Source organism: Tursiops truncatus, chromosome 7 (assembly GCF_011762595.2).
Source record: "Tursiops truncatus isolate mTurTru1 chromosome 7, mTurTru1.mat.Y, whole genome shotgun sequence".
NCBI lineage: Eukaryota > Metazoa > Chordata > Mammalia > Artiodactyla > Delphinidae > Tursiops > Tursiops truncatus.
The window spans coordinates 71276641-71304319 of record NC_047040.1 but is presented as its reverse complement, the minus strand read 5'-3'; the positions used below and the strand labels follow the sequence as shown (position 1 = coordinate 71304319).

The 27679-nt window shown below is 36.1% G+C and overlaps 1 protein-coding gene and 1 long non-coding RNA gene across 2 annotated transcripts in view; one reads left to right on the top strand and one right to left on the bottom strand.

Annotated features, from left to right (window-relative positions):
* The window catches only part of LOC109547925 (uncharacterized), a 147398-nt gene that overhangs the window by 49690 nt on the left and 70029 nt on the right, over nucleotides 1-27679 (top strand). The window contains exon 2 of the long non-coding RNA XR_004527424.2: nucleotides 21480-21525. This is a non-coding gene — a long non-coding RNA (uncharacterized lncRNA). The remainder of the gene's footprint in view (nucleotides 1-21479; nucleotides 21526-27679) is intronic.
* Nucleotides 388-27679, bottom strand: part of PLA2R1 (phospholipase A2 receptor 1) — a 119968-nt gene continuing 92676 nt past the window's right edge. Inside the window, 10 exon segments of the mRNA XM_019923216.3 lie at nucleotides 388-6419; nucleotides 6421-6626; nucleotides 9343-9519; nucleotides 10799-10915; nucleotides 12767-12907; nucleotides 14759-14927; nucleotides 16489-16727; nucleotides 19881-20028; nucleotides 20400-20530; nucleotides 21221-21338. Of these exon segments, the coding sequence (XP_019778775.3) occupies nucleotides 6372-6419; nucleotides 6421-6626; nucleotides 9343-9519; nucleotides 10799-10915; nucleotides 12767-12907; nucleotides 14759-14927; nucleotides 16489-16727; nucleotides 19881-20028; nucleotides 20400-20530; nucleotides 21221-21338 (1494 nt within the window). The 3' untranslated portion in view covers nucleotides 388-6371.

The window sequence follows — 27679 nt, the reverse complement described above, 5'->3', positions numbered from 1 at the left end:
AGAAGTGCTGATAAGACACTATGGAGGTGAAATAAAAGAAGAACGTAGAGGCCAGAAAGCAAATAGAAGTAACCGTGGCTGACAAGACCTATGTTTGTCCAAATCCTCCACCGGGTGAGCTGTTATAGACGGATTGAAGAAAAGTTGGGTTTTTCTTCCTTCTCATTTGGGGCAGGAGAAAAGAATGTCATACAGCAGTAGTCCTCAAACATTTTTGCTTGCATACTTCCTAAAAGAATTTTGAAAAAAAATGTATATCGCTTCCTGCCTTTCTAATTTGACATCTAAAATTTTTTATAATTAGGATGCAATTTTCATCAAATTATAATAACATTTAAAAGTAAACACGTCATGTCACCCTTTCAATATATCCAGTGGAATCTAATATCATAGCAGATTTTTAACTTTTTATTTTGAAATAATTTTAGATTTACAGAAAATTTGCCAACACGGTACAGAGAATTCCTATACACCATTCACCCAACTTCCTCTAATGGTACATATATAAACATAGTACAGTCATTAAAACTAAGAAATTAATACTGATACAGTACCACTAACTATAGATTTTAATTTCACATTTTTCCATTATGTGCATTTTCCATTCCAGGATCCAATCCAGGATTCTACCTTGCATTTAGTTGTCATGGCTCCTTGTTCTCCTCCAATCTGTGACATTTCCTCAATCTTTCCTTATCTTTCATGACCTGGACACTTATGAAGTCATCAATTATTTTGTGTAATGTTCGTCGATTCGGATTTGTCTGATTTTTTTATTGTTAAATTGGGATTATACATTATTTTGGGGTGGATACCAAAAAAGTCGTGTGCCCTTCTCAGGGCATCATTCTAGAGGATACATGATACTGATGTGGCTTATTACTGCTTAAGTTAACCTTGATTACACGATTAAAGAGTTTTCTCCATTGTAAAGTTAGTACTTTCCAGTTGTAATTAATGACTATTTGGGAGGCACTATTTTAAAGCTATGAACATTTCCCGTTTCTCCTTAAATGTTCATCCACGAATTTTAGCACCCACTGGTGGATCTTGCCTGTAACAATGATTACTGTTGTGTTTTCCTAATGGTGATTTTTCTCTCATTCCTTCTACATTTTTAATTGGGATTCTTCTGTAGAAAAGAACTGTTGCTCCTCCCTGATTTACTTATTTATTCATTCATTTATTTATTTACATTAATATGGATTCATAGATATTTATTCTATGCTTAAAATCCAGTACTATTTTTATTTCGTTTCTCAAAGCGTTCCAATTTTGGCCATTGGGGACTCCTTCAGGTTAGTCCTATGTCCTTTGGACATGACCCCATCTTTTTGTAAGCATTTCCTTACTTTCTAGCATCACAAGATATTTCAGTTTCATCTTGTATTTTTCCTGCCCCAGACCTGGAATCAACCACTTCACCGAGGAGCTCTCTTTCTTTTGATTGGTGATACCATGATAATTTGAATTCTATCATAGTCTATTTAAAGATAGAAACACACAGAAACAAGCTCTTAGCAGTCAGAGTTTCTTGTTTCTTTTTCTGTTTAGTCTTGTATTTCCATTCTAATCTCCACACAGAATTTTATCCTAATATTTTATTCTTGAAACTATTTTACTCATTTCCTTGCCATATTTGCCTGTAGTAAAATATGTGTATAAGTTAAAATTATCTTTAAAAATTTCCCTGTGAACATAGGCAGTGTGATACATTTTCTTCTGTATTGAGTTGCCATTTCAATTACTATCAGCACACAGTTGATCAGACCAACATGAATATATTACAATGCTTAATAAATAATCAGTATATATAAAACTAAAATGTTATAGGTAATGCATCTCTTAATGAAATGGATGTATCATAGAAGAAAGTAATTAATATTAATTAAAAATTGCTAGAATGAGCCAGGATTCAGCATGAATTCTATTCCCGCACTCCCTTTCTTTTGTAGCTATATGTGCTGAGAAAATCTGGCAGAGATTGCTGGTGCTCACTGTCGTCCGTTATCCTCTCCTTCCTGAGCACACTGGGAGACCTCCCAGACTTCCTTGCAGTTAGGATGGACCCTGTGAATAACTCTGGCCAATGATATGTGAGCGGAAGTGCCATGTTGTGTTTCTAGACCCAGAAACTTGAGTTCTCTACTCCTTTTAAAAATGACTATCAATTTTGCCTGTTACTCTTTCACTTACGGGCACCTTGCTTTACCTGGCATACAAAGTAAGGTTTGGAAAAATAAAATATTGTTAATTTCATCATACTTTTGTTGATACTACTTTTCTATTAAAATGTCTTTATATGAATACATGTTTTAATCAGAACACTGGAGTTGCACATATAATTCATCCAATTGAATGAAAATGTTCATCATAAAACTTAATTGGTAAAGCCAATCTTCATTGTCAAAGAAATGATCCAAATAAGACAATGTTCAAAAAAAGTCTGATTTCATTTTGCAATTCACATAAGCATGATAATACTCATCCCCAAAGCTCAGTTAGAAATCTAAGATAAATAAAGCGCAAAGTCTTGCCATGAGCTCTTAGCCCAGATAAGGTAACACCTCAGGGTCTTATCAATAGCTGCACTGTCTTTACTTTGCTTTCCCTAGATTTTCTCTCCAGAAATAGTCTTTCATAATAGACAGGGGCTGGATGAGATAAAGTCTCAAAGGAAGGCAGTTATCTTTCCTGCAGTTTATATATATATATATATATATATATATATATATATATATATATATATATATACAGACACACACACACACACACACACACACATACACAATGCATATTTAGACTATCCTAACATGGGGCAAAATAACCCTTTTCTAATCCACCACTTCATCCTTAACAGAAAAATGTATGAAAACAGAGGAAGACGTGAGAATTTACGTGAGAAGTTTCACTGACATCATTATTTTGAAATTTTGTCTTTGTCTGGTGCCATGGAGGATTTTACCAAGAGAAGGCATCATCATAATATTTGGAGTAAAAGACGTCTTTTTTTTTTTTTTTTTTTTTCTGAGGTAGAAAAGGACATTTCTGCAAAAAGAGGTGGGAAAGAAGAACCAGCATGACACCTTGATCTCAGGCAAGTCAGTTCTAAGAAAGAATATATATAAAGGTTAATGAGTCTGGAAACTGAGCTCCTTAAAAATATTGGGGCTTCCCTGGTGGCGCAGTGGTTGGGAGTCTGCCTGCCGATGCAGGGGACACGGGTTCGTGCCCCGGTCCGGGAAGATCCCACATGCCGCGGAGCGGCTGGGCCCGTGAGCCATGGCCGCTGAGCCTGCGCGTCCGGAGCCTGTGCTCCGCAATGGGAGAGGCCACAGCAGTGAGAGGCCCGCGTACTGCTAAAAATATATATATATATATATATATATATCTCCATGCCCCTGTATCCCTTGGAAGTCTTTATGTATCCACAGGGTACATATTCTCAATTTAAAGACTGTTAACTTAGAGAATGTATTTCAATAGCCCATGGAAGCTACATAATTAATCGAAGATAGATCTCTAACTTCTTCTGTCAGGCAGAGGTAGGGGACCCACTGAGGCAACCAAGGCCTTAGGAGATGGAGGACCTACTATTTAGGAGGAGCCTGGACCAATGAATAACTGAAGTCTTCCTGCAACCCCATGTTAGTGTGGATGAAAAATAAACCTTTGCTGTGTTAAGCCAATGAGATTTTGGGATTGTTTGGTCCAGTATTAAGCCTCCCCTGACCAAGGGAGTAACTGATAGTGCTGCAGAGGTGACATGGCCTTATTGCCAAGAACTGTAATGTCCAGGTACGGAACTGAATGGGAGTCACAGCCAGGGATAAAGCAATGCCAGGGAAAGCCAGGATGGGGCCAGTCCAAAGAGACTAGACTACAGGTTACACCAAATACAGACTTCATAGAGACGCCAGTAGAATTCCCAGGTGTGGGCCAGACAGCCACCATCAGTGGACACCAGATAACACAGACACAGTCAGTTATCACCTACTCCCCACAGTACCACAAGGACACAACAGGTTCTCATACATCCAACCACCATTTTGAGGAGGGAATGGAAACTCCGGAAGACTGAATGTTTATCTAGTGAGACCATGTAATGCACCCTTGATAGGGAATGGAACTTTCAATAGAAGAAACATTTAAACTGAAAGAAGACTGTTGGAATTGGAAGAGCCCAATATACCTTCAGTTGGAAAAATCCAAGATTTCCTATTACTCAGAGTTATAGAAAATAATTGACTGTTTTCTGGAGGGGGCACATTAATTACGTGTGAATGAGTTTGTGACCCTGCTACTTTTTTCTTTTCATGTATAGCATGAAATCTAGCTCAGATTAAAAATAGTTGTGGAAGAAAGTTTTTAAAAGTGCACGTATGTGAATAAAACAGAGTATTTCAGTAATTCCTATTTCTGAAATTTCAGTAATGGGAAGCAGCGTGTGATCTGTCCATTAGGATGTGGTTCAATACTAAATATCAAAGTACAGAGCACTGACGAGCAATACAGTTTTTTCTTTCCTGCAGAACCACTTTACTAATGACATACTTGGTCAAATTTTTATGTGTGACTGACTACTCAACTTCAATATACCTTGACTGGAAGGATAATTGATTAGCAGTTTTTACCAAGTCCACTAAAAAGAACAGAACTTTAATTTCACTTGACAGATTATTAAATTGAGCTTTTATAACATCTGGTTAGTCCAAACCAATGTTTCCTTTGAGTCATAGATATACAACTGTCACATAATGTAATATCTTAAAAAAAAATAAAGTCCCCAAACAAACAAAATTATGGAAGTAGATTGTCTCAGTGTGTAAACTGCACAGCAGTAGCAAAGAGCTGCTTTTGGAAGCTGTATTAACTGTTTCAGGCTGCAAGGACTTCATTCTTAGGACACGTTCTTCAAATCGTATTTCTAATGATGATAGTTTTCCACTCAGAAACTTATTCATACTTTCTCCCAAGCTCCATCTTGTGACTACTTGTCACCAGTTTTGAGGCAGCTGGTTGTAATAACTAAAATGCACACTCTAGGGAGACTCCCCCAGTTTCTCTCTATCACAGAACCTTACTTAATTTTCATGATCACCTGATATTTTCTTCTTATGCATTTCTTTACTGGTTTACTGTAGGTTTTCCTTCATTCAAAAATAAGTGCTCGCCCCAATACCTCCAATTTCTAGAATGGCTCTTGGTTCTTAACAGGAACTCAGTAAACATTTATGCAATGAGTAAACTTTTGAACATTGATTATGAAGTCCTTTTACTTTATAAGAAATTAATGAAGGAAGATCAAATCTGTGAGTTTTAATTTATGGATAGTATCATACTTTTAATCATTTTTTCCTGACTGCATGAACTAGCCCAATGCAAATGGAGTCGGTTCCCCCAAACCCTAGTTTACTCAATAGAACTCCCCAAATAAACTCCTTTATATAGCAAAGGTATCTAGATTACTGCTGAAGAGTAATTTATTTAGTACTTGTCTTGTTCTGATGAAACTGTAATTCACATCTTTCATTTTTCCCCTTTAAATTCAAGTTATTTATATCTTTTGGTTATTAGAAGTGGTATATATACATTTTATACCTTTAGTCTTTGATAAAGCTTGTGAATTTTAACAGTATTAGGATAACAATAAGTCCCTCTGAGCTTATCTATAAGATTTTTTAACTATCCAACTTTGTCATCATTTAGTAATTGATGATTTTAGGCCACATTGCATGGTTGCTTATGAAATTGTGCTGCTAACCAAGATTTTTACTACTTAAAGAAAGGTTATTTTTCTTCTCCTTTAGTTTGAGAAGTCAGAACTAATAAAAATGAATGTCACCCTAAATACTAGTATAGAGTCCAGAACCTGTGAGTTTTAAGCTTAGAAATTAGTGTTTTCCAAACCCTGCTGTTAAACTGATCAAATTAAAAAACAAACAAGAAACCTCTCAAAAGCCTTTTCTTTTTTCCTCTCTTATACAAGTGTAGGACTTTAAAATTTGTTTTGCTTTTCTCTGCCTCTCTCTTTTAATGGAATGAGTATTGGCAAATGTCTGAATAGATATCAGATTAGTTTTAAAATTCCCAAAAATTTTTGGTAGAAGCATATTAATGCAAAAACTATTATTCACATTGGTTTGAGAGTTTTCATTTGGGAGTTTCTTTTAATAGTCTTTGTTTTCTGAAGAATAGCCATTGTAAAATCTCCCCTTTTAAAGAATAGATCACAGTTCGAGGAAATGAATAAATGAACACCTATCTGATTTGGTTACAATTCAAAACCAGTAATCATTTTAAGAATAATTAAAATGGTGACACGATTCACATTAGAGCGGCATCTGGTCTGTAAAGGAAAGTACTCTTCTTTACTCATTCTCATGGCCGTGGCATCCTCTCACTTCATTATTATTGGTCATTCTTCTCAAGATCAGAAATGAGAATATTTTCTTCTAAATTTACTGTACTAAAGTTGGTTGCAGGATAGTAAGGATTTCCAAACTGTGCAAGTCTCCTGAAGATACCACTATTGTGCTTGTATATGCAGAAGGAAAGTGTGGAAATTGCCAGAATTACTATCAGTGTCACTGCTACTGCAAGGGGTATAATGCTGTGACTTGGTCCTGAAAGAAGATGAAAAAAAGAAAACTTCAATGACAAGTAGTAAGATAGATACTGTCACATAGTTACTTTTTTTTTTTTTTTTTTGCGATATGCGGGCCTCTCACCGTTGTGGCCTCTTCCGTTGCGGAGCACAGGCTCCAGACGCGCAGGCTCAGCGGCCATGGCTCACGGGCCCAGCCGCTCAGCAGCATGTGGCATCCTCCCGGACCGGGGCACAAACCCGTGTCCCCTGCATCAGCAGGCGGACTCTCAACCACTGCGCCACCAGGGAAGCCCGTTACTTTCCATTTTATTATTTCTATGAAAAATCAAAACTTTCACTACTGTTCTAAACCTACATTTTCCTGGATCCTCCTTTACTGTGTGAATATCTAAAACCAAATACAAAAAATACTGAGATGAAAATTTCCTTTTAATCAGCAAAGTTATGTCATTGCTTATAGCAGGGCTCAGCAAATAATGGTCCATGGATCAAATCTGGGCACCTGTTTTTACAAATGACGTTTTATTAGAACTCAGCCACACTAATAATGTCTCTATTGTCTATGGCTGCTTTTGTGCTACAAAGGCAGTGTGACAGAAACCATATGGTTCCTACAGCCTGAAATATTTACTATTTGGTCCTTTAAAGAGAAGTTTGCTGACCCCTGATTTATAATAATCATTATTAGTGCTCACAAACACATACACTGCTTTTTTTTTTTTAAGCTGAAGAATCCCTATCCAGTTTCAGCACGGTGCTGCATTAAAAATATGAGTAAAATATAGTCCCTGCCTGCAAGGAACTCAGTTTTGTTGGGATCTGATGTGGAGTTGGTCCAGCAACGGTAACCTCCCTGGCTTTTTGCAAAGATTAAAATAATCAGGACCTTCTCACCTTTTAGATCTGAAGAATCTTGGGAAATGAATAATAGCTCCTCCATTCAAAAAGTTAGAGGGTTCCTGTTTGAGGATTTTCTACTGTAAGAATGTATCTTTTCCAAGTAGACTCTATATCAAAGTTTGAACTCTGCTATTTTTGCTCTAAGCAAAGATCCAGAGAAATATGTAGGGAATGACCCAGAGGCAGAGCAGTAAAGGATTTGTGAGTGGAGGAAGTGCCTTAGTGCACTACTTATGCTCATTCACTCTTAAAAGAAATGTCAACATTACCAATAGCAAAAATACACTTTAAAAAAAAAAAACCTCGATTTTGCAATTTTAAAATAATATTGTATAATTTTGCATAATATTATTGAAAACATGTAGTATTGTGTATGTGTAAAGATACTTTTTAAAGAAAGACTGTTAAACGAGTATTCATTCTCAGGAAGGAGGCAGCGGGCAGGTATAGAAGGGGCATATGGAATCAGAAAATGTGGAGTGTAGTTCTCCATGTAGCCTCAGTTTGGACAAGTACTTTTCTCATCTGTAACATGGGAATACTGTATCTGCTTCACTGCCTTGGAAAGTTGCTGTGTAGGATAAAAGAGGTGTCTTATGTAGTACAGGAAGCTTTAAAGTCCTGAAGAGACATAAGATGTTTCTGATTTGTTCTTGATAGTCGAATGCTAGCGGTTGCTTGGCCACACTAATAGGTTAGTCATGGTTTCCACACAGAGTTGATATCTACACTTTCAGAGCTTCAAAGTTTGGTTCCCACACCTACCAGTTTTTGCTCTAATTCCCAATATCTAATCAGTCACCAAAGCCTGATGATTCTCTTTTCCCATTTCCACCTTCCCTTTTTTGTTTCCAGTTCTATCACTCAAATTACAACCGTCTCCCTTTACATCAGATGGGTGTGACTCCACTGTTGGTGTCTCTAGAGCATGTAGGTGTCCCCTGCATCCTTCACCATGGAGTTCAGCTCTTTAGCCCAGCACTTTCTGTGGATGGATCCTACAGTAATACGGTTTTATTCCCAACACCACCTAACGTGGTCCAGTCGAAGCTCATTCTCAATTTCTGCCTTTAGTCATTCTGGACCTTTTATCCAATATTCCTTCCCTCCTCTATTCTCATTATCTTTTGCAATTCCAAAGACTCATCCCCTCTATGAAGTTGTCTTCAGGAGCCCAGGCCATATCAATCCCTCCTTCTTTGTTAATACCAGCATCTAGAAACTGTTGTGATTACTATAAACACCTTCCCACTGTTAATGATCCTTGTTAATGTCTTCTCTTAGAAAGCTCTATTATTTGCAATGGACTAGAATTTTCTGGCTTATATTTCTAAAATTATTTATAATCACCACAACCTAAGTATGTAGCTCAAGATCAAGTTATATGACTTTTATAGTATATTATGGCCTGCAGTAGAGAATCGCATCTACTTATCCACAACAAGGATAGCTAGACCTGAATTATATTTCCTGGGACCAAAGATGGAGCTTAAAATTCTGAGTAGAAGCTGCCAGAATGAGGGTTGCTGGTTTACATTCCCAGCTCTATTTGCTTGAGGTGAACTTCTTCTTTTGCCCATTAAGTTAACAGCTAGGGTGACACAAGAAAGTCATAGTCTTTGATTTGATTTATAATGATTTTTTTCCTTCATATCAGAGGAAGGAGCTGAAATGTTCTCCGACTTGTTTGATGTAAAACAAGACGACAATGTTAGAATCTATCTGAATACTCTCTGAATACCTAGATTTTAAAAGCTTTAAGTGCTAAGGAGGTGGGTCAACTTTAGTCAAGGTAGAAGCAAAATGAAGATTTACTTTCTAACTTTACCCACCTGCTTCCATTTTACATATAAATCCTTTTTTGTCTTGACATGAGGATAACTGCCACACTCCTTCGGGAATCCTCAGGGCAACACACAGATGGGGTTTGACGTGGTCCATCTCTGGCTTCCTAATACCCCAGTTTGACTGGTCTGCGAGAGTTCCATCAAACCACTTTATGGTTTCATCTGTGGAAAAAATGCTAACATGAATTATGTGCATGGTTATCAAACATACTAAGTCTGGAATGAACCTTAAAAAGCAGCCCCTAAATTTAATGAGACTCTCTCCTTATCTGATGCACTAACAGTCATGAACTCAACATCAAAAGGTAGGTATAAGTGAAATTGCCTTGTGAACAACTCTCTTTATTTTAGATATATTGTTCTAATTTAGTTCATTCAAGATATCATGTTTCTTAATGTAACAGTTTGAATTTGAAATATTCCCTGTCATTACAAACAATTTAAAGAAATCATTTAAAGTCCTAACAGCTATATCATTACAAAGTAGATAACTTTCTAAAATAATTTTACAGTGAGCTTCTTTTTTGTTGTAAAGTGCCCCTTAAAATTTATTAGATTTATAGATAGAATAATAAAATTTGTAGTTTGAACTTAAAAGCTTAAAGAAAAAAAAACTTCATTACTTCAGTGTATTGAATATCTTAGAAATCAAGTAGTTGCAAACAGTCCTTTATGAGCACAGAGTACAATGAGCTTCTTTAAAAAGCAAGCCAGTGGTATACCAAGGGGTTGGGGCAGTGGTAGAATCCATCCATGTGTAGGTGATAAGGATTTAAAACAAACAATAAAACTAAGCATAAGTCAGTCAGCTTTTTATTATCACCCTGTGCTAGAAGTTTTAAGCAATGTCGGTGATTGAAATACTCTTCCTTGCCAGCATGAACCCATCCTCTACCTTGGTACACCACTGTAACAAGTTCTCTATACCAGTTAAAGTAATTTTCTTTACAAGTACTTTCAACAACCATCAGTTACATAAAGAAAAGAATAGCATGCTCTCATCTGATTACAAACGCTGGTTTTTATGAGTAGCAAATAACAGTTCTACTAGCACTATTTATCACTGAAATATTTCCATAACTCTGTTGTGCTCTTATAACATTTAGAAACCTGGGGTATTTTCAAGTAAATATGGTTTGGTGTCTATGACTAAGTCTGTGAACACAAAGTTCCAGCCAAGCATCTTCATAATGCAAGATTAAGTATGAGATAAACTTGTTTGTTTTCATTTTTGGTTTTCTGGGATTATTTCAAAGGGCAAGAAGGTATAAAAAGGGGTTAGCAATGATGTCTTTGGAAGAAATGGCTTTAGGATTTATGATATTTTTTTAAACAGCAATGTATCCAAGGAAAGTTTTCTGGTTTGCAGATGCCATTTCCATCAACCTTGACCATTGTGTATTTATTTATGCCCTCTCCTCTTCTCTACCCAGTCACTTACTGTCACCATCAAATTGAGCATTCAGCCAAACCATCCTGACAGAAGAACTGAAAGCTAAAAGCTGATCTAGGAGAAATGAATTTTCAGCTTCATCTTTGATTGTTAAAAGATTAGATCCTATAAAAGAGACAAACAGCAAATGAATAACTATTTGTGTTTACATGTAAATACAATTAAAATAATGTCTTCTATACCATAATTCATAAAGCTCAGGCTTTAATGCATGTAAATCAATGAAGTTAGAACACTCCTTCACACACCATACACAAAAATAAACTCAAAATGGTTTAAAGATTTAATATAAGACATGACACCATAAAACTCCTAGAAGAGAATGTAGGGAAAATATTCTCTGACATAAATCATAGCAATGTCTTCTTAGGTCAGTCTCCCAAAGCAAAAGAGATAAAAGCAAAAGTAAACAAATGAGACCTAATTAAACTTATAAATTTTGCATAAACAAAACGAAAAGACAGCCTATGGAATGGGAGAAAATATTTGGAAACAGTGTGACCAGCAAGGGCTTGGTTTCCAAAATATACAAACGGATCATATAGCTCAATATCAAAAAAAACACAACCCAGTCAAAAAATAGACGGGAGACCTAATTAGACATTTCTCCGAAGAAGACATACAGCTGACCAACAGGCACATGAAAAGATGCTCAACATTGCTAATTATTAGAGAAATGCAAATCAAAATTATACTGAGATATCATCTCAATAATATCGAGATGCTATCCAGTCAGAATTGCCATCATCAAAAAGTCTACAAATAGTAAATGCTGGAGAGGGTGTGGAGAAAAGGGAACCCTCCTACACTGTTGGTGGGAATGTGAATTTGTGCAGCCACTATGGAGAACAGTATGGAGGTTCCTTAAAAAATGAAAAATAGAATTACCATATGATCCTGCAATTCCATTCCTGGACATATATCCAGAAAAGGTGAAAACTCTTAATTTGAAAAGATACAGGCACCCCAACGTTCATAGCAGCACTATTTACAATAGCCAAGACATGGAAGCAACCTAAAGTGTCCATCGACAGATGAATGGATAAAGAAGATATGGTATATATACACAATAGAATATTGGCCATAAAGAAGAATGAAATAATGCCATTTGCAGCAACATGGATGGACCTAGAGATTATCATACTGAGTGAAGTAAGGCAGACAGAAAAAGACAAATATCATATGATATCACTTATATGTGGAATCTAAAAACATGAAAACAAATGAACTTATTTATAAAACAGAAACAGATTCACAGACATAGAAAACAAACTTACGGTTACCAAAGGGGAAAGTTGGGGGAGGCATAAGATAGGAGCCTGGGATTAACAGATACATACTACTATGTATAAAATAGATAAACAACAAGGTCCTTCTGTGTTGCACAGGGAACTATATTCAATATCTTATAATATCCTATAATGGAAAGGAATCTGAAAAAGAATATATATCTATATATCTAACTATCTATCTATCCATATCTGAATCACTTTGCTGTACACCAGAAACTAACACATTGTAAATCAACTATACTTCAATAAAAAAATTAAAAAGCTCAGGCTTTGAAAAGTGAAAGTTTCCATTGTTAATAAGTAATTTTTGATTAGAATTTTAAAAGTAGTATGACATTTATTAAAAGATACAAGCTTGTACTTAAAGAATAGAATATTAATTTTCAGGAACATTAAAGATTCATAATTCAGATTCATTCAAAGGGGACACTTTTTTGGGAAAGTGCAGTATCCTGAGATATTGTCTTGGGTTTTTAATTGTATACTGGACATTGAACATTTTAGCCATCCCCCAAACAAGCAAATTCAATAATATTTACTTTTTCAATTCTTTTTGTTGCCTCTAAAATCACTAAATAATCAGACAAATGAAGAAAACTACATTGTTTACTGAAATGTCAAGAAGGAACACATTGAAAGCATTTTACCACAACAAAAGAATTACCTTCCTTTTTGCAAAATTCGTGAGCAGCCTCAAAACTCGTACTGTCTAAGACGGTAGAAAAACTGTAGCAATTACTTTTGAATTTTATCCAGGGAATAGATGTTTCTGAGCACAACTCTGGGTATCCAAATGGTCTTGGTTCTATGACAAAGTGAGTTATGATTTCAGGGTGGTGACTGGGTTCACTTATTGAGATAAACATTGCATTACATTCTATGAAAGACCAAGATAAATATATGTAATGAGATTTTCATGATAATACTCTGAAAGAGTGGGTTTAATGTAAATGATTACAAAACTGGAATGGCTTATAGCATGTCTGGCAGAAATAATCTTTTCCTACACATAACAGGGTATATTCATGCATAGCTTCATAGGCTTAGTTTGGGTGTTATCTTTAATATTTACAATTAGTGTCCTAAAGGTTGGAAAAACTGGGGGATGTGATTCAGAGAAATACTGGCAGCTGAATGAAGTTGGTAAAAGACACTTCCAAATGCACAGAATGTGTTCCATTCAGTGCTGAAGATTTAGTAAATCCTTACCTGCTAGTCAACTTAGAGAAAATAAAGCATTCAATAAAGTAACATATCATAACATAACATAACATTAGTATAACATAATATATAACATATCATAACATAACATATCATGACATAACACAACATATCATAACATAACATATCATAACAACATATCATATCATGACATAACATAACACAACACATAACTAAGGGGAATTGGGGGAAGTCTTTGTTTCAGAGGGCAAGCATGAGAGTCAGATGCACCCACACTGAGATCCTAGGTGCATGGCTGTGGGTATGTTACCTATCTTCCCCACACTCCCACACACGTAAAAGAGAGCTAACAATAACATCTTTCTTACAACTTAAGTTAGGTGAGCTAGTGCCTGTCACATAAGCACTCAATAAATGTAGCGTTATTTAAAAAAGAAGGATAACTTCATGGTGTTTTAGAAGGAGAATTAGCTTTCCCAATACATACGGCTATCATTTATATTTTTGTCCTGAATTGTTTTGAGCTGAACTTACATAATATGTGTGCTATTTGACTTCTAGTATCCAGAGAGTAAGTAAATACATGCACACTTACTAAATGAGAGATTTAAAAAGAAACCAGTTAGTGTTAAGGAAATTTCTTTTTGTACACCATAGCAATCAAAGGAAAGGGGACCTGATTTAATGGGATAAACACATCAGAGATCAAGGAAACTTGGCTTCTGCTCCTGGTGCTGTTGACAGACATCTGTGAGATCTTCAGGAAGCTATTTAATGTTCTGAGTTTAAGTTTCATCTTTAAAATAATGCTCATCTGGTTGGGCGAGGTGAACATTCAGTGTAATGAGATACTATTATCATTCCTGTCATGTTTTATATATACATATATAATATAAATACAAATATTATTACCATAATGGTGATGATGATGCTCTAGAATCCTATTAATCTTTGACTTAAACATAAATCTTCAGTGGTATTCAGGGTCCTCCACACATGCTCCTAACCTACGTTTCTAACCTGATTTCCTACCTCTCTCTTACCAAAAACCTGCCATGCAGGAAAATCTCAACACCAGCTTTGCTCAGCTACATGCCCAGTCCTTTCTTCCTCCCATGTCTGCCCAAGCTTTTCTGCTCAGAATGCCTCTCCATGTCCCATCATTTCCTGATCACACCCATTCTTCAAGACCAATCTCCACAGTCCTGTCCTTCAAGAAGGCTTTTTGCTTTTCCCCGAGTGGATCTGATGTGTCCATTTTCTTGCTAACCCCCCACAGCACTTGCTATGGCTCTTATATCATTTGGTAGCCCTGCCTCATGTAACACTTATTTGTACATCACCTACCAAACCGAATACTTCTCGAGGGCAGATACTTCTTACTACTTTCCCTCACAGCTCTTGCTTAGCACAGTGCCTTGCATACAGTAGGTTCACAGTATGTATTTCTTGAGTTGAATAGAATTGAACCTACCTGTGGGCACATGACAAATGGCTCCTTGCAGATATGACTCACAGGCTGTGCTACTCCAGTGTCCACTGGTGTCAGCGAAAACACAGTCACCCAGGAAGGATGACTCATCGTCTTTCCAAAAAGTGAAGGAGGATTTGGTGCCATCTGACCAGTCAAAATTAAGACCATTCTGTGGAGGGAAACTGAGCCATCATTTCCTTGCCATGAATGCTGGCAACGTCACCCAGTGCTGTCTGAGCAGCTCTCACTTCACGCATGGATTTATATTTCCACATCTAGACTTATATTTCAGGAAGTCTAGGACAGCTTGTGGAAATGGCCTGACAAAAAGGACTATCTGCCATAAGCAATATCTTCTTTAGTTTTGGGGAATCCTTGGTTCCCTCCCACCATAATTTCCTGGTAAGCAATCAGAGTGAAGTTGAATCAATATCTTGTTCTTTACACCAAAATAAATTTAAGATTGATCAAAGATTCATACATATAATTGAAAACATAAAAGTGCTAAAGAAAACTTGGCTAAATATTTTATACTCTTGACATGGGAAAAATTTTTCCGAGTCTGATAAAAAAAAATCCAGAGGCCATAAAGCAAAATTGACTATATAAAGTTAAAAATTCTGTAATACAAAAATACAATAAACAGCCATGAAATACCATCCTTCCACCTATCCTACTGGCAAGGATTAAAATTTTGACATACCCCATGTTGGCAAGGATGTGAAAAAACTAGATGCTATCATACACTGTTGTTAGCATGTAAATTGGCACAAAATTTTAGAGGGCAATCTGGCACCATCCCTTGTTAAAATTTATAAAGGGTACTTAGCAACTTCATTCCTGGGGATTTATCCTACTTGTACAAGGATATTTGTTGTGCATTGTTTGGAGTTGTGAAAACTGGGAAGAACCCAAATGTCCATTCACATGAGAATGATTTAATAAATTGTGGTATATCCATATATGCTGCTGTCTCAAAGAATGTATTAGATTTTTATGAGCTGACATAGAAAGCTGAACAACGTATATTAAATTAAAAGCAAGCTTAAGGACAGTATATATAGTATGAGCTCATTTATATTTTAAAAAAATATACATACTAATCCATTACATGTGTATATATATGCATACACAGAAACTTTCTAAATGACACACAAGAAACTGTTTACGGTGATTAACTTTGAGGAGTAGAACTAGAGGTCAGGATCGCTATTTGAGTGTATAATACTTTTATTTAAAAAATTTTAAAAATATTACTTTCCAAACCATTTCCCTAGAGGGGGAAAATAACGCACATGTTAAATTCCAAGGGGTACTGAATTAATTAATAACCGGATTTCTATGCAGGAAGCATGATTCATTTTTCTTGGGGATTCTTTAAAGGCAACATATTACCCAAACGCAGGTGCTTGAGTTCAGTATGTATTCCAGTGCACATATAAGTCAGTATCCTGAAATTTTTCAGACATCTTCAGAGAAACTTTGAAGGGCATGAATTTCCAGAAATTAGGCAAGTAGATGTTTACCCTAAAAAGGGACACCTTTTGTAGTTATATGCTGCTCATGAGGTTGGTCAGTAGTTATTGTATAATCCAATTACCTAAATGTTACATTTACTGTTATTTCATGGCTTTTTTTTTTCTGTGCTGATTTCAGTGGCTATATCACTAAGGATGTAGATATGAAACTTAATCATGCAAGGATTGTCCAAGGGATTTTAGGACACCTACATCTTCAGTGAACAGTCCAATCCAGTGGGCATGTCCTAGCCGGTTGAGGATAACAGTGAGGAAAGACTGGTGGTACTGGTCTGTAATGCTGACCAGTTCTGCTCCGTGCATCAGGCAGGTTTTTAGTGCTGTATACCAAGTCATATTTGCATTAATTATTTTGTAAGTTCTGTTTCCATATTCTAAGGTATTGGGGATTGGGTACATATCAGATGTATTTATACTGTGTCCAGAAGTATCTAGAAAAAGAACAATAAAAATTATTTGTAGAACCTGGATGAGAAGGGGAAGGCAAAGCTTGGCATGGATCCCTGTACGATGATCCATGCTGTCGTTAACATCAGAGTTTTTCTTCCCAGAATTGACTATTTCAAACTGAAGACAATACCTGTAAGCATAGGTAATATTAAAGAATGAAAACACTTAGGAAATTTAATGAATGAGTTTTAAATATATATAAACATATATTGAATCATTTCTAGATTTCCCAGTTTTGACAATCCCTTGTCAAACTGACCACTTTTTGGTGGAACTGATAGGATCTCCTTAGGCAAGCTTACTTCTACTAGGTACACTCAGCCTAATGCATGCCGCTGGCAGAACTTAATACTTACTAACAGAATATTAACATATATAATGTAGTCAAACACTGCTTTGCAAACACAATTTACAAGTGCATATTCTCAAATATAATACTTTATTAAACTTTTGGGACTGTATGATAGTTGCTATCATGTTTAATGCTAACATGTATAATTTCTAAAGAGAAGTTAAAAAATAAGTTAATGCTTAGAAATACATACAGTTCTTAGAAACCATTACTATTAATATGTCACCTATCAGAGTCAAGATTTATAAATTAAAAGACAAGGTTTTCCCACACATGATCATTGGTGCTTTGTATAAATGAGTGGCTGTGATCAAGTGAGAACCAAGCTCATGTGTTACATAGAGATGTTTCCTCTTTACTAAGTACATTTGCCTTTTTGTTCTGTACTATCTTTAGGCCGAGTTTAGGCATCCTAAAACACAAAAAAGGTAAGCATTTCTCAACTGTCTGATCCAAGGTGGCTGGGATTTCTCTCTGTATACTGGTTTTTATCACGTTTGGGGTTGAAAAGGAGCATGGTGGATAGGTCCAAAGACCTGGGACTCGATCGCAGTCCTGACCCTAAATGGCCAAATTAGTTAATCTCTCTAAACTTTAAATTTCTGCTCTGTAAGAGATTACTAAAGCCTTCGTTAGAGGCGTGTGGGTAAAATTCAAGGAGATATGCACATAGAGCACCTACTGTAGGATGTGGAACACAGCAGGCACTCAATAAATGCTGCTTCTTGCTCTCCTCTCCTCTTCTTGTCACACTCTCCCAAATAAAAATGGCAGGGTGAGGCTTTGACTTTTCCTGAAACTGTTACCTCAGTATAGCAGTAGTACATATTGTAAAACCAAAGTAAAATTAATCTATTCACCAATTAAATTTTGATGGACCACACTTTCATCATCTGTTTTTCTTTGTAGAAGTCTGTTTGCCAGCTGATGTACCAAGACTAAATGTTATTTATACAAAACCAACATAATACCAAAGTAGCCATTTAAAAATGATAACAATTATTAAAATTAAAGTAACTGAAATTCTTTGTATGTGTGACCCAAATACCAATTTAACTGGTTTTCCCCACTAAGACATGCCCCTTTATTTTCACATATATGAGTTTCTCCCTATGTTATTGATTTCATCAAGTTTCAAAACATAAGTGATTTTGAGCACTGTGATTTTGCCATCTGCTGCCCTGAGAAAGATCCACTGGAAACCAAGTTCAAAATTGGGGGTCTTGACTTTGCCCTTGTCTCTCTTTTTATTCAGATATCTTTATTCTTTCAGGCAGATCAAAGACTTTAGGTTCGAAACCCAATGTAAACACATATTCACATGGCACACAAAGAAGAGGAGTCAGAATTTGGATATTCACTGTAGACTACAAGAACTTGTGTAGTTGAATAACAATATAATAGAAACAATAATAACAAAAGCAACAATTGTTTGTTAAACACATGCTAGGAACTTGCTAAGCATTGTATATATGTAGAGTCTGTGAGATAGTTATTATTCCATTTTACAGATGCAGAAATCAAGGTTCAGAGAAGATAAGAAACTTGACTGACAGTTTATTTATAGAGGTGGAATAGGAACCCAGGTGGGATTTGAACTCCACCACCACTGCTCTATACTATCTCCAAAAGAACATAAACATTGTTAGTCCCAAAAATATCAAAGAGAGAAAGTGGTCAGAGAGTACATTTCAAGAAGAGATCAACATCAAGGTCCTAGAATAGAATCATTGTATTTGAGAGAACTTGAGTATGTTACTTATTTTTCCTAAGCCTCAAGTTCCTCATCTGTAAAATGCGGAGACTTTTACCTACTTCATAGAAGTGTCGGGAGGACTTTATGACACAATACTTATAAAAAGCAAGGCACAGTGCCAGGCGCATCATAAGTGTACAAGTAATGACGTATTGATGTTATTTCTTTTCTGACGAGACTCTGCTCTTCTTATAATACTCTTGCTATAGCTGATCTGGTATCTTTCAGTTCCTGACCACTACCATGCTAAAGTGATAACTGTGAACTAGGAAAGAGGATTTCTCTGGAACGGCTTTTCTGAGGATGGGTTGATACTTAGTATCATCAAAGAGTTCACATGTATGCAACACTGAGAGGTATAATTCATATTCCAAGTAAGCATAGGTAGCCTAGGCTGCCTGGAATTCCACACAGCTCCAGACACAAATTATGGCCTTCTAGGGAAGCCTGGGACTCAGTAAAGGCATGAGATGTGAGCTGTTGTTGTTGTTGTTTTTATTTTTGTTACTCAAGGTCACTTACAGTGCATTCACATTGTTCATGCCCCCACTGGCTACCTGTAATACTATAGCTTTGGTATTTCATACCAGAAGTCGTTGGGGGTTCTGATATCTAGAAACGTGCTGTTTGCCATATTTAGCCACAGAGACCATTTTAGGGTTCCAAGAAAGGAGTAAGTATTGAGTTGGTTTATTTCCTTGACTCTCTTCCAACATATTTTCAGTGTCTTTTTTAAAATATCTGAACAGACACATAATCCTAGAACAAGCAGTAAAGCCTTTTAATATGACCAAGATGGATGCATAAACTTGGTCATCACTCAAGTGGTCTCTGGAGTCCTTAGAACCCCACTAGGGGGCACAACCCTGAGGTAGTGGAGATTAAGTGACCATATATATGTAAAGCTTAAAAAATAAGTGCTGGCACTTAGCTATGAAACTATCATTTATACAGTGTGTAAAACAAATGTGGAAGAGAAGAGTGGGCCATGGAAATGAAAGGAATAAAAAAACAAATATTTCTTACCCTGCATTTTTTCACAAACAAACCCATAGCCTTCTTCTCTACAGTCTTCAAAATACCATTTTCCAGTGAAGTGAAAATTAGGATTATTTGACAGCAAGGCACAGAGAGGAATGCGTTTTTGAACCTCGGTGGTGTTATGACTTGGAATCTTCAAAAGAATACATGTTTTTTTAAAAATGGTAACATATAACGTTATTATAACGTTGATATTTTTATTAAGGACATAATTTTAAAAATTCAAACACTGTTATTCCTTTATTTGCATTTAATAAACCTGTTCACAAATCAGTTCATAACCCACAAAATAAATAATTATTGTGATGAGTAAAGAAATTATATTCATGGAACACATGACAATTATATGAAATTACATTATTAAAAATTAATATATTAACAACCAACTAATAAAAATTTATGCCTACGAAATATAGGAAGTAAAAAAAGAAAAACTTCAGTAAACAAGTCTCAAATAGGATCTCTTGCTAAAATGATTTCTAAAAAATAAATCTTAAAACTTACATTTACTATATCAAATGGGGACCAATTAGAATATGACACGGGCCTTCCATTTAGCCATTTTTCGTAATCATCATTTTGTAACCCTATCCACACATTAGTGGTATGGCCAAAAAGATTCATAGTAATGAAAGCTGAAAAATAAGAATACATTATCAAATTTAATACCATATAAACCATTTGGGTAATCATCAAATTCTGTTTATAGCTATGATTTTATTTAAATGATAGCAAAACTTAATTACGAATCAACCGTAGGAATTTGTTACTTTGTCCTTATTAAGATGATGCCATCTCTGTCACTTTTGTTCAGTTTAAATTGACAGCAATTAGCTGGCTAAGCCTGGGATTTCATCATATCATTAGTAAAACAATTTCCAGTGTTCATTCAATGCCTTTCTAAACAAAAGAGGGTTTATCCATTATACTTAACTAAAGTATACGATTATTGCCTAAATAGCAAATGAAAGTGTGTAGGTAAGTCTAAAGGGATCTAAAAAATTATACCATGCAATTATAATCGACTATACCTCAGATTATTTTAGCCATTTTGAAATGCCGATCATAAATATATCCTTATTCTTTCCACTACGCCTGGTGAGACAAAAGGCTCCCAAAAATCAGCAGTTTGTAAACAATGGAGTGTACTAACTTTTACAGATGTCATGATATAAACCTTATAGGTCAGACTGAAAACTTACGTGTCACCAGCAATATAACACTTAAAATGTTGATTTGGAAATGTTAGTATTTTGGAGGACTATTTTAACAGACGCTTGAATAAAAATGGTGATTTTTGCCTGATTGAACATTGAGTACTCTACCTTGTTCCACCTCATTTTCAATGGCGACAAGTGTCCCCCCTTCTTCAACACAAAAATCTTGAGCAGATGTCCAGTTCTTCCAATTGCTTGGGTCCTTGGGGATTTTCATCAAAAGGCACTATAAAAATGTCCAAAAAAGCATTCATTTCCATATTTTCCTAAATGAATTAAAAGTTTCCTAAAGATACTGAGGACCAGCTTTGAAAATTTTTTATAATTTTCTTGCACAGAAATGACTCTTTTTTTTTTTCCCCCCCAGCTGCTCCAGAGGTGTGAAAGAAAAACAAAGAGGACCAGCTTTCAGGGTGAGTCAGTGCCTTTTGTACATTTGCATCGGGTGGGAACAGAGGATGCAGGATGTCAGAACGATGTCTTCAGCTTGAGGAAAAATAGCATTCCTTTTAAAAAGGAGCCAGCCTGACTGCAGAGTTTACAGTGGAGGATTTAATCTTGAAAATATTTCTTTTGGTGTTAGTTAATAGATTTGTTCCATTTTATTTACAAATACGCTTCCTCACTTTAAGTGAGAGAGGAATATTGAGGAATCAAACCATATCAGGTATTTAAATTCACTAAATACTTGGAGTCAGCCATGTGGTCCAAAAGTCAATGAGGAAGAGGCCGAAAAGAAAAAAATGAGCCCCGTGGGAAGAAAAGCAAGGGAGGACCAAGGAAACCTAGGAAGGAGAAACAAAGGGGAGGGATGCCAACAAGGTCAAAAGGAACTCAGAAAGAAGGCTGTGGGGTTGGCAGTGAGAGTTGATTTTCACTCGAGAGAGAATCATGTCTATGGCGTGGCAGGGGTTACTTATTATGGGATGAGAAATATGGAATGGTAACTGCTAGGCAGATCAGGCAAGTTGAAGAAAATCACCCCCTCACCAAGCTCAGTGAAATTTAATCATGTTGGTTGGGCTATATGGAGTCAGGGGAGAGGGAAAGATAGAAGAGAAAGGCTGCAACAGATCAGGCAAAGTTCCAGAGAAGTCAGGAGAGACTTTATGCCAAAAATATTCCATGTGGATTATTCTCTCATTAATGAACATAGCCAACCCTGGTCATTGATAGGTGTGATCTTGAGGTCTGCCACTGAGAAAATCCCAGCTACAAGATTATTCTAGGCTAATGTGGCAACCTCCATGCCACGTGAGAGCGCATCCTTCTGCATCCTTCTTTAATTTCTGAGTTTATCAGTCCCCCATCCCTTCCCTACCGTCATAGACGCCTTATAAAGCAGAGGGACTAAGTGTTGCTCCTCTCTGAACAGCAAAACAAACAAGGTCCTCAGTAAATATTTAGGCAACAAAGTAAAAGCCAATAGACCCTGAAATGATTGTCAAATGACATTCTCAGGATTCTAGATTTAGTCCAGTGGTTCTCAAACAAGGCCATTTTGCTCCTCAGGTGATATCTTCATAATGTCTAGAGACATTTTGGTTGTCACAGTTCAAGGGGGGAGGGGGTGGTGACTGCTATTGGCAGCTAGCGAGTTGAGACCAGAGATGCTGCTAAACATTCTATAATGCACCGGTCAGTCCCTCACAACAAGGAATTATCCAGCCCCTGATGTCAGTACTGCTCAGGTAATTCTTTTCAGAAACCAATTCTGAACATGTCACCCTTCAGGGATTTTCCACTGTTCTTAGGATAAAAACCAGAAACTCTGATCTAGCCTGAATTTGAGTTGCCAACTAAGAGAGGAAGTACATTTTCTCTTCTTCTGATCCCCTTTACCTTATTTGCTTCACAAAGAAATGGAATTGGCTTTAAAGGGTTTTAATTTTATAACAACTACCCTTTTATCAATTTCCTTTCATTCTGCCTCTTTCCTCTAATTACAAATTCCAAAGAGTGGCGCATACTAATTATTAGGAAGTCTTATCATTTAATGCGAATTCACCTTGTGTTCAGATAGTTGCACTAATGAACCATTCATAAATACCAATGAACCTCACTGTTTCATTTAGCTCAATAAATCTCTCCAGAAAACACACACACATACCCCCTGCTTCCCACCCAGCCCCCACCCCCCACCCTGTTTGCCTCAGCCAGGATTTACCAGCTTGAGTATGGGAGTGTAGACCCCCATTGCCACAACTTCATTGTTTCTAAAAATATAACATGTTTACTAACACACTTTGAAATTGTGTCAATAATTAAAGCAAAGTAGCAAGATGGAGTACAACACCCTCAATTTTAAATTGTTTATTTACTTACTGATTTGCAAAATGTGATCAAGTTTAATGCATCTCTGATATTACTGTGAATTAAGGATACCTTACTGTATTCCAAAGGAGTTTTGAATATAAAACTCTTTTGTCTCAAAGTCATTTCCAGTTCAATACTTGAAAATGGAATTCATGATCTTCCTCCCAAATTTGGTCCTTTTTCAGTGTTCTTACTGACATTGAATGGCATAGTCAGTCATGCATTTACCTAAATCTGAAACCTGAGCATCTTCTCACCCTTCAGTCACCTTCATCACCCCTTCGGTCCTACCATTTGGACATCTCATTTCTGAGACCTTCACCACTCTCCCTATTCCCACCACCCCACAGTCTCTGCCACCATCATCTTAGCCCAAAGGACTTATCTCTTGCTTGGACTATTGCAATATCTTTCTCACTGCTCTTACTTTCCTCAACCTTGCCTTCCTCCAGTCTATCTTTGGTACTGCAGCCTGAATGATTCTTTTCAAAACTCAACCCTGATGATCATATCCCTCTTTAGTTAAAACCCTTCAGGGTTTCCTATTGCTCTTAGGATAAAAACCAGAAACTCTTAACACAATAATCGCCCTTGCCTACTTCTTTTGTCTCACTTTCTACATTCTAGTTCTCTATGCTTTTTTTATTTTCTTCAATATGTCACATTCCTTCTCACCACAGGTCCTTAGTACATGTAGTTTCCCCTACTTTTAATGTTTCCTGTCCTTCTGACCACCTCAGTCAGGTCCTCCTGTTATATACTTTTATGGAACTGTGTAACTCTCCATCGCTTGTGTCACAGTTGTAAATTAGAGTTATTTTCCTGATTGATTTGCTAATGTTTTCTCCCCCTCTAGTCTGTAAGCTCCCAAAGAGAAGGGATTATATTTGTTTTCCTCACCATTGAGTTGCCAATATCCAGCATAGTTAAATGCAGTGAATGAATAAAGTGCTAAGAATTTCAATAATTTAAAAGAGGAGAGAGTGTTGTTTTTTTTTTTAAGGAAAAACTATGTCGTGCATGAAACCAAATATTGGCTAATCCAAAATTAGATGGTGCAAAGCAGCCATCAGCACTAAATCCAGGTCCCTGAATAAAAATGTATAAGTAGAAGCACAAGAGTTAATCTAATATACACAGAGAATTTCTTCCTCTTACATACAACTCTGCTGTGACAAGTATCTTAGATGACTCACTCTTCCTGGGGCAATCCCTGGTCAAACCTCTTTTACATCATCAAACATCATCAAACATGGGGAAAATAATTTATGAGAAATGAGAAAAGACGCTTAACTTCTGGTATCTCATTTTTGAAACTCTTAAAGGTGAAGAGTCAACCAAGTGGGATTTTTTTCTTAGAAATAACCAATGAAAATTTGTCCTAGGAAGTTGACAAACGAGAAGCAAAGTTTAGTGGAACATAATACAGTGACGCTTATTCATAATTCTGAAGTGAGTAATGTCTGTCGTTGCTATCTCCCAGTTCTCCTTCTGTAGCTTTTTTTTTGTTAGTCAGAACTATGCCACTGGGCTTTCCACTCCTCTCAACTATTAACCCTCCTATTCCCACCTTTTCTAATGATCTGATAAACCCACTTATCCCAAAGTGTAGGTGACAGATGAGGCCATCTCAGAAATATTTCCCTTAAAAAACGTAATGGAAAGTGTTAAGGCAAAGGAATGAGACTCCAGTGGTGGGATTTTAGCCATTAATATGCAGGGGAGAGCACTGTGGGTGGGGAGACACACTTGGGGACCCTGAAATCTCACTCTGTAAAAGGTCACCCTCTCATGAAGCCTGCTGTGACCCTATCCTTAGCAATCAAATCCTCTGAATGATTAGAAGACTAAGTTGTGTAACTGTTGCATTGCTGGGCAATTATTGGCTGCACATTAGAATAACCAAGGGAGCTCTTAAAAAATACTGATGCCTGGATCCCATGCAGATCAATTAAATCAGAATCTTTAGGATGTCACTTGCACCTTGAAATTTTTAGAAAGCCCACCTGGTGATTCTAAATATTTGATCAGGGCTGTGAACCATTAATCTAGCTACTAGTTATCAATGAAAATTAAAAATACCCTCTGAGCTACATGAGGGTGTTTTAATCCTGCTCCATAGTTAGCCTCAGAAAGCCCTTCTCCTCTCATGTGTGTGTCTATGCTTTACTCATGCCCCTTCTTATTCTTCCAAAGGAAGCATTCACTTGCTGTTTTGCCCTGGGTCTGCTGTACCATCACTATTACCATGCCCATATGTGTACATACTCCCCATGTTTACACAGGAGGAAACATGGAATATAGCTAAGCTGTGTAGATAAGAAAGTTTAAGGAAAGGACAATGGCCAAGGGTAAACCAAAAACACCCATTGTAAGTTTCTAAGAATTATTTCTCTAATGCCAAGGGTATGACTTGTCATGAATTTCCTTAAAATATTCTTTTTTATACATGGAATGCACTTGTTTTAATAGTTGTGAAAAACTATCAGGTATAAGAATTAACTAAAAATGGACCAAAACCTAAATATAAGAGCTAAAACCATAAAGCTCTTAGAAGAAAACATGAGGTAAATATTTGTGAACTTGGATTTAGCAACATATTCTTAGATATGACACCAAAAGCATGAGCAACAGAAGAAAAATTAGAGAAATTGAACTTCATTAAAATTAAAAACTTTTGTGCATCAAAGGACTTTGTCAATAAAGTAAAAAGACAACCTAAAGAATGAGAGAAAATACCTACAAAACATATATCTGATAAGGGTTTTACATAAAGAACTCCTACAACTCAATAACAAAAAGACAAATAACCCAAATAAAAAAGTGGGCAAAGGAGTCGAATAGACATTTTTCCAAAGACAATATACAAATGGTCAATAAGCACATGAGAAGATGCTCAACATCATTAGTCTTAGGGAAATGCAAATCAAAACCAAATCTAGTGAGATAACACTAGTCTCTAGTGTTGGCAGTAATCAAAAAGACAGGTAGTAACAAGTGTTGTCAAAAACAAAAACAACAAGTGTTGTCAAGGATGAGGAAAAATTGCTAGCATACACTGTTGGCAGGACTGTAAAATGGTTCAGCCACTGTGGAAAACAGTTTGCTCGTTCTTCAAAAAGTTAAACATAGAATTAGCATATGATATAGCAATTCCACTCCTAGGTATATACCCCAAAGAAGTGAAAGCAGGGACTCCAACAGATACTTGTGTGCCAATGTTCATAGCCGATTTATTCACAATAGCTAAAAAGTGGAAATAACCAAAGTCCATCAACAGATGAATGGATAAACAAAATGTGGCATGGAATATTATTCAGTCATAAAAAGGAATGAAGTTCTGATACATGCTATAACATGGGTAAACCTTGAAAACATTATGCTAAGTGAAATAAGCCAGCCACAAAAGGAAAATATTGTATGAGTTCATTTATATGAATTATCTAGAATAGGCAAATTCATAGACATGGAAAATAGATTAGAGCTTACTGTGGGCTAGAGGGGATGGGGAATAGAGAGCTATTGCTTAACCAATTACAGAGTTTCTGTCTGGGATGACGATAAGTTTTGGGAATAGAAGTGATGGTTGGATAACATTGTGAATGTAATTAATGCCACTGAATTGTACACTTGTAAATGGTTTAAATGGCATATTTTATGTTATGCATATTTTACCACAATAAAAAGCTAATTGTCAAAGGTTTTAATAAAAACCTTAGTTATACTCAAGTTCTATTGACTATTTGCTATGTTTGTCATATTGAAATGTATAAATAATTTACAACTGGTAGAAAGAGTTTATGGTTTGAGAAAATAAGAAGCAGACTGAAGGTATCAACTATTAAAATAGTGTCTCAATACTATATAACATTTTAGAGAATGACTATATTATTTTAGAAAATATTTCACAGTGCCTCCGGACTGATTGTGTCATAGAGCTAAGGTGATTGGTAATTCTTAAGTTCTTATATGAAGTGGCAGCTGTAGGAAAGGGACAAGACTCAGGGTCAAAAAACTTAAGGTTGATTCTCAGCCTGACACTTATTCGCTGTAAGTTTCAGAAAAACCACACAATTTTATTAGACTCAGTCTTCTCATAGGTAAGATGGGATAACAATTCTGTGTATTTTAAAAATTCAATAAAACAAGAAATATATATATTCATTATATATATATTCATTATATACATATATATATTCATTATATATATTCATTATATATATATATATATATTCATTATATATATATGAA